General features: G+C 39.9%; 1 protein-coding gene across 1 annotated transcript in view; it reads right to left on the bottom strand.

The window, feature by feature from the left end:
* The window catches only part of LOC106883757 (D-beta-hydroxybutyrate dehydrogenase, mitochondrial), a 98,557-nt gene that overhangs the window by 6,608 nt on the left and 79,011 nt on the right, over positions 1 to 12,938 (bottom strand). The window contains exons 3-5 of the mRNA XM_052968135.1: positions 9,170 to 9,382; positions 6,601 to 6,783; positions 490 to 622 (exon numbers count right to left, since the gene is read on the bottom strand). Coding sequence (XP_052824095.1) covers positions 490 to 622; positions 6,601 to 6,783; positions 9,170 to 9,382 — 529 coding nt within the window. The remainder of the gene's footprint in view (positions 1 to 489; positions 623 to 6,600; positions 6,784 to 9,169; positions 9,383 to 12,938) is intronic.

Raw genomic sequence — 12,938 nt, 5'->3', positions numbered from 1 at the left:
GAGAAAAAAACAACAACGCGAGGACGTGGTACATGCAAAGTATAAGCAGACACTCAGGGAAGGAAAGAAAGGTGGTTTTACGTTTCAAGCAAAGCTCTTCTTCAGAAAAAGGAGACAGAGGAAAGTCCAAGAGAAAAGGAAGACGGAGAAAAAAAATCGCCAAAGGTATGGTAATCAATACTTTAGGGAACATACGCGTGTTTCATCAAAATGCCGTAATAATCATATAAGAGTTATAGAAACATTATGAAATCTGGCACTTAACCTCATCAGTGTACTGTAATAAATGCAATAACATGTTAAAAGCATACATACACATATGCATACATCTATACATACGCACAAAAACACGCATTTATATATACACACACACACACACACACACGATACTGTGTGTATACGAGAGAGAGAGGGAGAGATAGAGAGGCGGGGGACAGAGAGAGAGAGAAAGCGAGAGAAGAAAGGAAGACGAAATATGTGCATATTTACTTGTAAAGCCCAGGTTCAACAGTAATAACTTTGATTCCAAACTTGCTCATCTCTTGTCGGAGGCCGTCAGAAAACGCAATGCATGCTACTTTTGACATGGAGTATGCAGAGAATGCTGGGATTGTATATCGACCTGCATGTGAAAAAATAGACGGAGAAAATAAAAATTAATGTGTTTATAGATAATGAAAATTATTTATGATAAATCAAAATTAACTACACATTATTGATGTTTATATCAAATATTATAAACTTGAATATTGCATTATTTCTGAGATTTTTGTACTTTCAGATGAGGCACTCTATTAAAGAAAGATTATTTAGCCATTTAGCATTTAGGAAGGTTTTATGTGCCTCAAAGAGTTTGCATGTTTTATGTTCAAATCGGACAGATCTTGCCTCTCATACCTATCCTACAATGTCATTCTAATAATAAACAATCACATTATTGAAATCTCAAAGCTATGAAATAATGCATGACCAATTCATAACAATGTGATTTAATAAACATTACATTTGACTGAGTGGCCTGAATGCTAAAGCGTCAAACGTAAATTTGAAAAATATGTATATGGCGAAATGTGAAGTATGAAGAAACTTTTCTTCGTAGCCTTGTATTTTGTTTGTTGCATTGCTGATTATAGTTGTGGCATATAGGAGGCGCAATGACCCAGTGGCTAAGGCAGCGGACTCCCGGTCGTAGATTTCGATTCCCATTCCCAGACCGGGCGTTGTGAGTGTTTATTGAGCGAAAACACCAAAAGTTCCACGAGGCTCCGGCAGGTGTTGGTGGCGAACCCTGCTGTACTCTTTCACCACAACTTTCTCTCACTCTTTCTTCCTGTTTCTGTTGTGCCTGTAATACAAAGGGTCAGCCTTGTCACATTGTGTCACGCTGATTATCCCGAGAACTACGTTAAGGGTACACGTGTCTGTGGAGTGCTCAGCCACTTTGCACGTTAATTTTACGAGCAGGCTGTTCCGTTGATCGGATCGACTGGAACCCTCATCGTCGTAACCGACGGCATGCCACGACAGTGGGCATATATCACTTCCTTGTGTGCGTGTGTGCATGTATGTGTGTGTGCGTGTGTGTGTATGTGTGAGAGAGAGAGAGTGTATGTGTGTGTGAGTGTGTTATGGAGGAATTATTGTAAGGCTTTCTTGTACAGAGTCGAAGCTGGTCACTAATAAAATAACACCCTTTTGATACAAAGCGCCTGAAATCGCCTCGGTTCCTACAATAGAAACTTCTTCATAAAAGTAAATTTAAATTAAAAACTTAGAAATCTCATGTTGATTGAAATAATCCTTTGTATTATAGACACAAAGCCTAAAATTTTGGGGAGCGGGGGGGGGGGGCTAGTCAATTTCATCGGTCCCAGTGCGTAACTGGTACTTATTTAATCGACCCCGAAAGAATGAAAGGTAAAGTCGACTCCGGTGGAATTTGGCACCAATTAAATAACGACAAAGCTATCTTTCTAAATTCTTCAATATTTTCCAAATTAATCGAAACAAGGATTGTAATTTAGTAGCAGAAATATGATAATAAAGGGGACAAAGTCCAAGCAGCTGTTACACTTTATAATCAGCTGAATTTGTTGATGTATGCATATATGTGAGTGTGCTGTGTGCATGCGTGTGCATGAGGGTAAATTTACACTTGTGGGTGTACGTTTCACAATAGAACACAACTGCGCACGTTTCATAACTGTGAAGGTTTTTTTTTTTCTATACTGGTGGTCATAATGCATTTGTGAGTGTTATTGTTGTTGCTGTTTAGTCTCTAGTCAATCCTCAATGGACTAAAAGCAAAGACATTTCAACCAACATTTAAAACACACGAAGGTACGACATTTTCTCATGCCATTGTTCGCTTTTAGCTTAGTGGCGAATTGTAACTTTTGTACCTTACTTCGTCAGTGTTCAGCTATAAATATACAAATATGTATGTATGTATGTTTGTATTATGTATGTATGTACATGCGAATGTGTGTGTATGTGCAAGCGCACACACACACACATATATATACATGCATATATAAACACATACACAAACGCATATAAACACACAAATATATATATACGTACATATATATATACGTACACATATATATACGTACAGATATATACAGTAATCCCTCGCCATATCGCAGTTCACCTATCATGCACTCAATACATAGCGGTTCACCGGTTCACCTATCGCGCACTGAGTACATCGCGGATTTTTCTGGCTAATATATGTAAATAAATATCGCAGGTTTCTGCAACCGATAGGTATTTATATTCTTTTAGATTTTAATTATTTCTGTGGGAGGTTTTGGAACGTAACATCCACGATAGTCGAGGTATTACAATACACACACATACACACACACACACACACACACACACACATATATATATATATATATATATATATATATCGTGAAGTATATTTGCCACCTAAATGTGGCTAACCCTTAAGGGTCGATGCTACTGTAGCTTTTAGCCCCAGGAAGACATCTCCTCCAGCTGGCTATTGACACACTGTCTGTGCCCTATCAGTATTTGCAAAGGGAAGTCATCGTTCCCATCTCCAGCCTCACGTGATGCACACAGACCCGAGTTCTGGGTATTGACCCGTCATCAGCGTGTGACAACCACCGGTTGGCGATGGGGAGTGATTCCCAACGCAAATATATACACTTTTATATATATATACATATATATATGGTAGCCTGTGGGAATAGATTTTAATGGTATAAACTCAAGAGTACCAATAGAATCAAGTACTACATGAAATGGAAAAGAAAAAAGCATCTACGTGAATACAAATGTGAGCATTGGAATACGGGTGGAACATTGACCATGAGGAAATAAGATGAAAAACAGGGTGAAAACAACGAATGGTAACTACGGGAGAAACTAAGGAAATGGAAAATGAAAGGATTTTGACGTTTTAAACATAAAACTTTTTTCGGGGAATAGAATGAGAGAAAAGAATATTAAGAGAAAAGAAAAGCAAAATGACAAAGGAAACACAGAAGGTGGAAAGATAGTTTACAGTAAGTCACGTTGGCAGTATCGGAAGTTAGGAACTAAAGAGCTTTTATGCACACAAGAGCAACAAGGGAGATAACTATATGCCTAATTTGTATGATTGTCTGTGCACGCTATTTAAGCTAATGTATGTGTGTGTGTGTGTGTGTGTTGGGGTGGGGTGGGGGTATGTGTGCTCAAGTTTCTTAATGTGATTGTTGCTGACGTATATTGTGTGGATATGTGTTATGTGACGCTGAATGGTGGGGCACTGAGTGCTTTGAAAGATATGTGTCTTATATGGAAAATATGTGCATGGTATTGTTATGACAGTATTATAGGAAGTATGTGTGTCTGTATGTTATTGCTGTGTGAGTGAGTAGTGTGGATTTTATTGTTGTTTTTTGCGTATTGGATAGTGAACTGAACTATTCGTTCAGTGAAAGCACAGGGTTTGCGATTGAATTCTTTTCTTCACCACATACTGGGAAACATTTAAATACACTCGCAATCAAAAGAAGAAATATTTATGCCAGCAAGCTATCTAACTTACTATATACAACTGATTGCATCTCAGGTGCAACAGAAAATAATATTGCGCAACGTAGCTAACATTCCTAAAGTGATATTATCAGCGTGAAATCGAAACTATATTGTTTCAGTTTGTTTTCCCCTGTATTCCGTGTTGTGCAGTTGTCAGTCATACACCAATTTACGTTTAAGTAAAAGTATCGATATGTAGAGATTGATATCTGGATCAACTGCTGTGTTATTAAAGGTTTGTAGGTACGTGGCACTTATGTAAACGAGCAATGAGATCAGAGACAAAAGGGCGTATATGCCATATTTTGTGGGGTTTTTGCCCTTTCATCAACACCCATCTAATCCACTTCTGCTCCCAGAAACAACATTAAAAATTATGGAACAAGCACTGCTGATGCAGTGGGACGTGATGCCGACTTATAGAAACAAACAAAAAAAAATTTAGTATACTTCATAATATATTGTGTTTATATAACGAAGTGTTACGTACCTACAAACCTTTAATGTCTACATACCAGTTCCAGGGTGGAGGCGCAATGGCCCAGTGGTTAGGGCAGCGGACTCGCGGTTTCGATTCCCAGACCGGGCATTGTGAATGTTTATTGAGCGAAAACACCTAAAGCTCCAAGAGGCTCCGGCAGGGGATGGTGGCGAACCCTGCTGTACTCTTTCACCACAACTTTCTCTCACTCTTACTTCCTGTTTCTGTTGTGCCTGTAATTCAAAGGGTCAGCCTTGTCACACTGTGTCACGCTGAATATCCCCGAGAACTACATTAAGGGTTCACGTGTCTGTGGAGTGCTCAGCCACTTGCACGTTAATTTCACGAGCAGGCTGTTCCGTTGATCGGATCAACTGGAACCCTTGACGTCATAAGTGACGGAGTGCCAACAACAACCAGTTCCAGGAATGCGTCTATGTAAATTGGTAACTTTAACACTGCTGTATGCGGTGGCTATATAAGCAATATGTTCAGAGACAGAAGTGGGTTAGATGGGTGCTGATGAAGAGGCAACAACCCCTGAAGTATAGCAGGTACACTCATTACTCACTTTTGTCCCCGATCTCATTGCGTGTTTTCATCTGACGTCTCGATACGAAACGTTGTAGCAAAAATTAGCGCTGGCTGTAATTTCTATAGAATATCTGTAGAAACAACCTTAAAAACAACGTGGAGGAGGCGCAATGGTCCAGTGGTTAGGGCAGCGGACTCAAGGTCGTAGGATCGCGGTTTCGATTCCCAGACCAGGTGTTGTGAGTGTTTATTGAGCGAAAACACCTAAAGCTCCACGAGGCTCCGGCAGGCCCTGCTGTATTCTTTCACCACAACTTTCTCTCACTCTTTCTTCCTGTTTCTGTTGTGCCTGTATTTCAAAGGGCCAGTCTCGTCACACTGTGTGTCACGCTGAATCTCCTCGAGAACTATGTTAAGGGTACACGTGTCTGTGGAGTGCTCAGCCACTTGCACGTTAATTTCATGGGCAGGCTGTTCCGTTGATCGGATCAACTTGAACCCTCGTCGTCGTAACCGACGGAGTGTCGCGTTGTTTGAACTTCAGGAAAGTAGACGATTTTACTGTGCAACAATACTCTCTCATAGCATAACACTATCAAGAATCTACAAAATTGCCTATACTCTCAAACAGAATACTAGTTTTAAATTTTGGTAAATGACCAGCAATATAGGTTGTAAGTCGATTACTCATTTTATCGATACCAAGAAGATGAAAGGCTAAGTCGGCCTCGGGGGTGGGGATTTGAACGCAGAACGTAAAGACAGACGAAATACCGCTGAGTATTTTTCCCGTCGGGCTAACGATTCTGCTAGCTCACTGAAAAAACACTACACCAACAAAACATTACTCTTTAGTCACTGTTTTTTGCCTACCCCCAAAAGAAAAATTCAAAATCGTGCTGTTTCCAAGGATACTTAAACATTCTTGAATAAGTATTAAGTGTTTTAAATAACATTAAATCATTCAGCTAACAGTAAACTGGTCTAACATTGCTTCTGTTATCCATAAAGGACACGTGCTCGTGCGTGTGTAAAGGCGTGTATCCTAGTAGTTAGTGCATTTCACACACGATCGCTAGATCGTGGGTTCGATTTGCAGACCCGGTGGCGCGTTGTGTTCTTGAGCAAAACACTTCATTTCAAGTTACTCTAGTCCTCTCAGCTATAAATGGGCAACCCTGTGATAGAGTAGCCTTCAGAACAGGGGCAATGTTCGTCTGTTCGCCTAGCCAGCAGAGTGTCATCATTTGAAAGCTAAAACGATGCGAAGCGCATTGTGACCAATAGGTGATATATATACACACAGATAAGTTCATGTTTCTACGCTCGTGTATATGTTTGTAAGTGAGAGAGCTGACATGTGAGTTTGGTATTAGCATGTTTTAATTTCACACATATGTATTTACCTATTTAAATGCATAATTTTAGAGCGATATAATGAAAGGGTCAGAGGTACAAATAGAAATAGTATAGCAGAATGATAGGAGGAGTTCGGTGAAAAGCAAATAAGAAAATCAAATGATACATACCCGCTAAACTTGCAACATTGATAACACGTCCTTTGATATTTCGTAGAAGGGGTAGGAATGCCTTTGTTACCCTTACAACACCAATCACGTTTACATCCATAATTTTCTTGAACAATGGTACACTTGTCCATTCGATTTCTCCAAATGATGCGATTCCAGCATTGTTAATCAACGCCCATAATTCTGAAAATGAACAAACAAAAGATTAGTTATTATCTGTAGCAACGTTACAATCATTGCCCGCTTGAAACTGATAGTATGACAGTTCAATAACAGGTGGCGAAATAGGAGGCTTGTCAGAACGTCGGATGCAATGCCATGCAGTATCTGTTCCGATTTCTCAACGCTCCAGTTTCAAATCCTGACAAGCTCAACTTTACTTTTCGTTCTTCAAGAATCGTTTAAATGCCCCAGTCTGAGCGGTAGGTTGTTGCAAATGAAGCATCGCCATACCGAATGCTTTGCAATATTTGTTCAGGTGCCTTAACTTCTGAATACAAATTTTACCATAGTCTTGTACAGTAGGATTAATCGTTGCACGGTTTGACACCACTTCCTGGTACCTTGTCTCCCTTTAGTGGCCTCCACTTTGTTGCAGGGATTCGAACCAGGGATTCACTTTGAGGATAATTTCCTCCCTTCTAGTCGCGGGGACACGGCAATGGTTCGTGGGCATTGCCTTTTTTCCTGACTTCAAATATGAAATATATCTCTTATATTGTGAAAACCTGTGTGTCCTCTACGCTTGAAGTTTTAAAACTTTCCCCGAGTTGGTTGCTCCTATCACACCACATGTCGTGAACAGAATACTCTATTTAATACTTCTTGACCAGAGTCTATATCGATCTCCAGTCTTTATCACGCTTTCTTTCTCCGTGTTATTTCTTGTAATCAACCTATCAAATTTAGTGCAACGATACAAACTTATCATTGACAAAACATAACCATTAGATGGTTTGAGAGGCGAGCTAGTTTTTGATGGAGTTTCTCATCATCATCTCTGGTTATTTTTCTAAGTAATGAAGATAACTCCTCTTTGATTTCGTTATTTAGCTGATGTTTTTTTCCAACGGTTGTAATGGATCCTCTCACGGACAAGGGTATGTCCTGCCCTTTCCGCTACTCTTTTAGCTTTATATCAATCGACTGGTGTCATTATATTCAAGTCAGGTGGAATTAGCTTCGAGTCACTACATCTACATAAGAAAGTTAGATGGTTTGAAAGACGAGCTAATTTTTGATGGAGAAACCATAACCAATTATCTCTATCCTAGAGAGCTGAAGGCTTTTGTCATCTTTCCTCACACAGCCTTAAGAGATGGACATTAATGTGCAGTTCTCATACACCTTGTAAATCGCTCCGGACTTAACCTTCTGGATCGATGTGGTTGATATTCAGCTTCAAATTCTCTAGATAAGGGTCTATAAGGCGTTTCAAAGGGTAGCAGTTTTTGTGAGAAAGAAATATAGAGGATGTAGCTTTCAAACAGGATTTGTAGGATGGAAGAAATTAAGGACTTCCAAGGGAAGGGACTAGAATATCGATTGAACAAGAGTGAGTGTATTAACCAACTCTTGTTTAAAATGAATAATGGTCTGGTTATTATTATGATGTTTAATTTATGTATTATCAGCATCATCGTCATCGTCGTCGTTTGACGTCCGCTTTCCATGCTGGCATGGGTTGGACGGTTTGACTGAGGGCTTGCAAGCCAGAAGGCTGCATCAGGCTCCAATCTGATCTGGCAGAGTTTCTACAGCTGGATGCCCTTACTAACACTAACCACTCTGAGAGTGTAGTGGGTGCTTTTTACGTATCACCAGCACGGGAGCCAGTCAGGCGGCACTGGCATCAACCACACTCGAATGCTAGTATTATATCTAGAATATATAATAACTTACTCACTCTACAAACTATAGACCAAGTCCTATGCCACTGATCAACATGCAAGAAATAACAACCAAATTCCCCTCTAATTACACAGTATTCTCCTGAAAATGGAGAGCCAGTAGGATAATGAAATCCTAGACATGTAATGCACCATATGAAGATGGGATGGTCAGAGGTGGAGCGCTATTTGTTATATGCGTACTCAGTTAGGGCTGATTCGGAAGTCGTGGCACTTCGTCGATTACAACGACGAGGGTTCCAGTTGGTCCGATCAACGGAACAGCCTGCTCGTGAAATTAACGTGCAAGTGGCTGAGCACTCCACAGACAAAACGTAGTTCTCGGGGAGATTCAGCTTGACACAGAATGTGACAAGGCTGACCCTTTGAAATACAAGGCTGGCCCCAGGTACAACAGAAACAGGAAGAAAGAATGAGAGAAAGTTGTGGTGAAAGAGTACAGCAGAGTTCACCACCACGCCCTGCCGTATCCTGGTGGAGCTTTAGGCGTTTTCGTTCAATAAACACTCACAACGCCCGGTCTGGGAATCGAAATTGCGATCCTATGACCGCGATTCCGCTGCCCTAACCACCAGGCCATTGCACCTCCACGATTCGGAGGTAAGCAAAAACAAAAACAAATCAATAATAAAATTTTCAAAAACAACGCTCGATCTTACGTTTGTCACCAAGTGTTGATCTAACATATTCCATTCCTTTTTCGACCTGATCATCGCACGTTACATCAAGTTGAATAACGTGCATGCGGTCTGATTGCATATCTCGAAGTTCCTTGGCGCCATCTTGTTGGGAAAACAAACATCCTGCGTAAACCGTGTATCCTTTACTGTGTAATCGTTGGGCTAAACTGTGACCAAATCCGCTGTCACAACCTGGTCATAGAAAAGAACAAAATATTAGATGTAAATCATTTTTAAAACTGTAAAAATCGAAGTCAATAAAACCATAAATGTTAGCGTGTAGAATATTGAGTTAAAAATCCTTTTGGATAGGAAAAAAACAAAATCGAATGCTGCCCGTAGGTATCGAACTCAAATCTGCTGTAATCTTGGTAGACGTTCAAACAATTATACTAAATAAACACTTTGAATGTTCTACATTTATTTTGTAGCTTTGTGCTTAAAAGTAGGAATTCTAAACCGGTTGAAGCTTCTAGAGATATGAAGCAAATTATTGTTTTAACCGTGAAGCGAGAGGTCGAAAAAGCCATAAAATAATAATGTATAGAATTCGAAATTTTCATTACCTAGGTTCATGTGTAACTGTCCATCGTATATAACTTCTGCTATGTCTTTAGGAGTCTCAACCTAACTTATTGAAGCCCTCCAGCAAAGTACTTAGAAAATATTCGAACAACTTAAGACAATTATTATTTCTCGGTGATAGCTTCGTTCCTGGTCTCCTTTATATATCGACAACTGTTATAGACTGTTTGGCAAAACATACCACTATCTTTAGTTCAACAGCGGCTGACAAGGTGAATAATCACCAAGATATCCTGCGAAGTAACTAGTGGGATATATTCCATAGTTTTCATTTTATACTATATTGGAGGTTCATCTATCCAATTTGTTTAATTAAGATATGCTTAAATCTATAACAGCGACTACCTGTTGGGTGTTTGTGTACTCACAATGAATGAATAACTTTATTAAGTGAACTAAAATGTCACTGCCTAGGCTCATGCACGACTTCCTAATGGTATATATTTAAATGTTCCAACATTTTATTTTCCTCACTTAGAGGACTTCGAAGGTAGTTTTTATAACATTTCTCAGTTATTATTTTTCACTGATATCTAAAACGATCGCTTCTTAGGCTTGGGCTTCTTTGTCCTATTTATGTATCACCCAATCGTGATGTCAACAACGGTTTAACAGCATTCTTCGCTATTTTCAGCTCTCGTATAATTCAGAACATCTACAAATTTACTTAGGAGAACTGTAATACGCTGATGTGCTTCATGAGGACACAGCTGGGATTATAACTATCGTTATACTCTCTCTCTCTCTTTCTCTCTCTATCTACCAATCTATCTATCTATCTATCTATCTACCTATCTATCTATCTATCTATCTATCTATCTATCTATCTATCCTGCTGTCCCCTACTCATCTCTCCTCCTTCCACGTGTCCGGTGTCCGGCCAACCATGATCTCTCTTTCTTGGCCTGACTGCCGACCGTCAACACCTCTTGTGTCCATCTCCCATGTTCCTCCTTTTAGGCTTTTACTTCATATACGCCAGCTCAATATGATTCGTTCTCAGTCGAAAGACGCCTGTTGTTATTTCTGTATTCGTAAATGTATACCGTGTTCTCCGTTTTTTTGTTGTTTGATTTTTGTCTTTGTTGCCTTACATATTGGCTAGCTTTCTTACAAAGGGGTCTAATGCTCTTAGCTTAGACTTTTGTGGGGGAAACCAGATCGAACCATCTCAATGGTCGTGACTTCTGGGACTTTACTGATGAAAGAAAGCCAAGAATGACCCGTCTTTTTTTGTCTGTCCTTCTAATTGTTGTTTCTCTTGTCCGTCTTTGTATCGTCTATCTGTCCGAACATTTTAATGCTCTCAATTTCGTCTTTGTTCCATTTTTATTAGATCTATCTATCTATCTATCTATCGATTTAGCTATCTATCTATCTATCTATCTATCTATCTATCTATCTATCTGTCTATCTATCTATCTATCTATCTATCTATCGATTTAGCTATCTATATACGTTAATGTTTCTTTTTATGTTCAGCTATGATAACAATCTTATAGTGTCACATGGCCTGAAGCAGACACACCCAAATACTCACACCTGCTTACAAAGTTCTACAAACCTGAATAGTTTGTAAACAATAACATGACCTGAGATTTAATCAATAAATAAGAATTTCTCTCAAACACTCCGTTCAAACACATCTACCCAAGAAAAATTTTAACTCTACAGAGACTATATAAAAGCACGATTAATTGCAATGTGTGTGTGTGTTTGTGCCCATAACGTGTATGTGTGCCCATAACGTGCCCAAATGATGGGTTCAGAGCTGCACCTTTACGTGTAGCTCGCTATCAAGACTCATTTATTACAATGATCGTCATTAATCTCTTCATCATTATTTAATGCCCATGTTCCATGCTGGAATGGTTTCGACGCTTTCACAGGATCCGATGTGTCCAAGGACCTCATCGTGCACCAGTGTCTGCTTCGGCGTGCCCTTCCAAACGGCGACCCCACTTTACAGTGTGCACCATGTGGGGGCTTCTTTTTAAGCCATCAGCACAAGTGAGGTTATTATGCAGCTGATTAGACTACAAAACCAGAAAAGAAGAGCCTTTGAGTTTTTAGATGAAGATTAAGATATGAGAAAAAGGAGCGGAGAAGGGCGGGTACTTGTAGGAGAGCTCCATGGCTAATCACATTTAGGAGAGCGTGAGAAATGAACCCGTAGTAGCCGTAGCTGTGAAGAATTAAATGATGGTGATGAGGAACATATTCGTTTGTTTATGTCCCTCGTAACTTAGTTAATCGACAATCGGGAGGCAGACTTTAAAATAAATACTGGAGTCAACTTCTTCGACTAAACTGCTTAGGGTGGTGCCCCAGCATGGCCTGAGTCCAATGAAACCAGTGAAAAGAAATAAGTGAAATAAACATAAAAAGACAAACAATGAAAGAACGGTGAGACACAGAAATGGAGCAACCGAAGCTGTGTCACATTGGAATACGCATGAACTGTCACACATACACGTTCATACACGTATACTCATACACACACACACACGGCCATACCCAACACACGTAAGACGGGAAAGAGAAAAAGGAAGAAAATAATATATAGACAGATCGACGCAGGGAGGTAGAGGAGAAGTGGAGAATCTGTTGTTACATGTAAATAGTGATCTTAGTAGATAGAGCCCGCTGAATGTCCGACACGATAAAGCAAGGCTGCAACATGATAAAGCAAAGCCTCTTATCTGTAAGGAATGCGGGTGGAGTATAAACAAAACCCATGTCATACTCAGCCATCCAAATACCTCGGTTGTTATGACGATAAGTACATAAAACGATGGTCAAACAACCGGAGTGAGGTTGGCCTGTATAAAACGCTGAACATGTCGGACTGGAGTGTCGGTTTTAAATAGGTTTTATTTTTTACGTCATGTCTGACATATTGGCAACCTCGGAGGATGTGAGATAAGAAATTTACTGGTTTTCCTAACGAAGAGTCCACAGGCGTAGCTGTGTCATAAGAAGTTTTCTTCCCAATCACATGGTTCCGGGTTCAGTCCCACTGTGTGGTACCTTGGGCAAGTGTCTTCTACGATAACCTAAGGACGACCGAAGCGCCTTGTGAGCAGACGGAAACAGCAAGAAGCCTGTTGCATATATATTTTATTAATTAAGCTGCAAAGACATCCCAAAAGCTGTTACTCAG

The sequence above is a fragment of the Octopus bimaculoides genome, chromosome 5 (assembly GCF_001194135.2).
Source record: "Octopus bimaculoides isolate UCB-OBI-ISO-001 chromosome 5, ASM119413v2, whole genome shotgun sequence".
Taxonomy (NCBI): Eukaryota; Metazoa; Mollusca; class Cephalopoda; order Octopoda; family Octopodidae; genus Octopus; species Octopus bimaculoides.
Note: the sequence above shows the minus strand (reverse complement) of the source record. Positions and strands in the feature narration are given on the sequence as shown.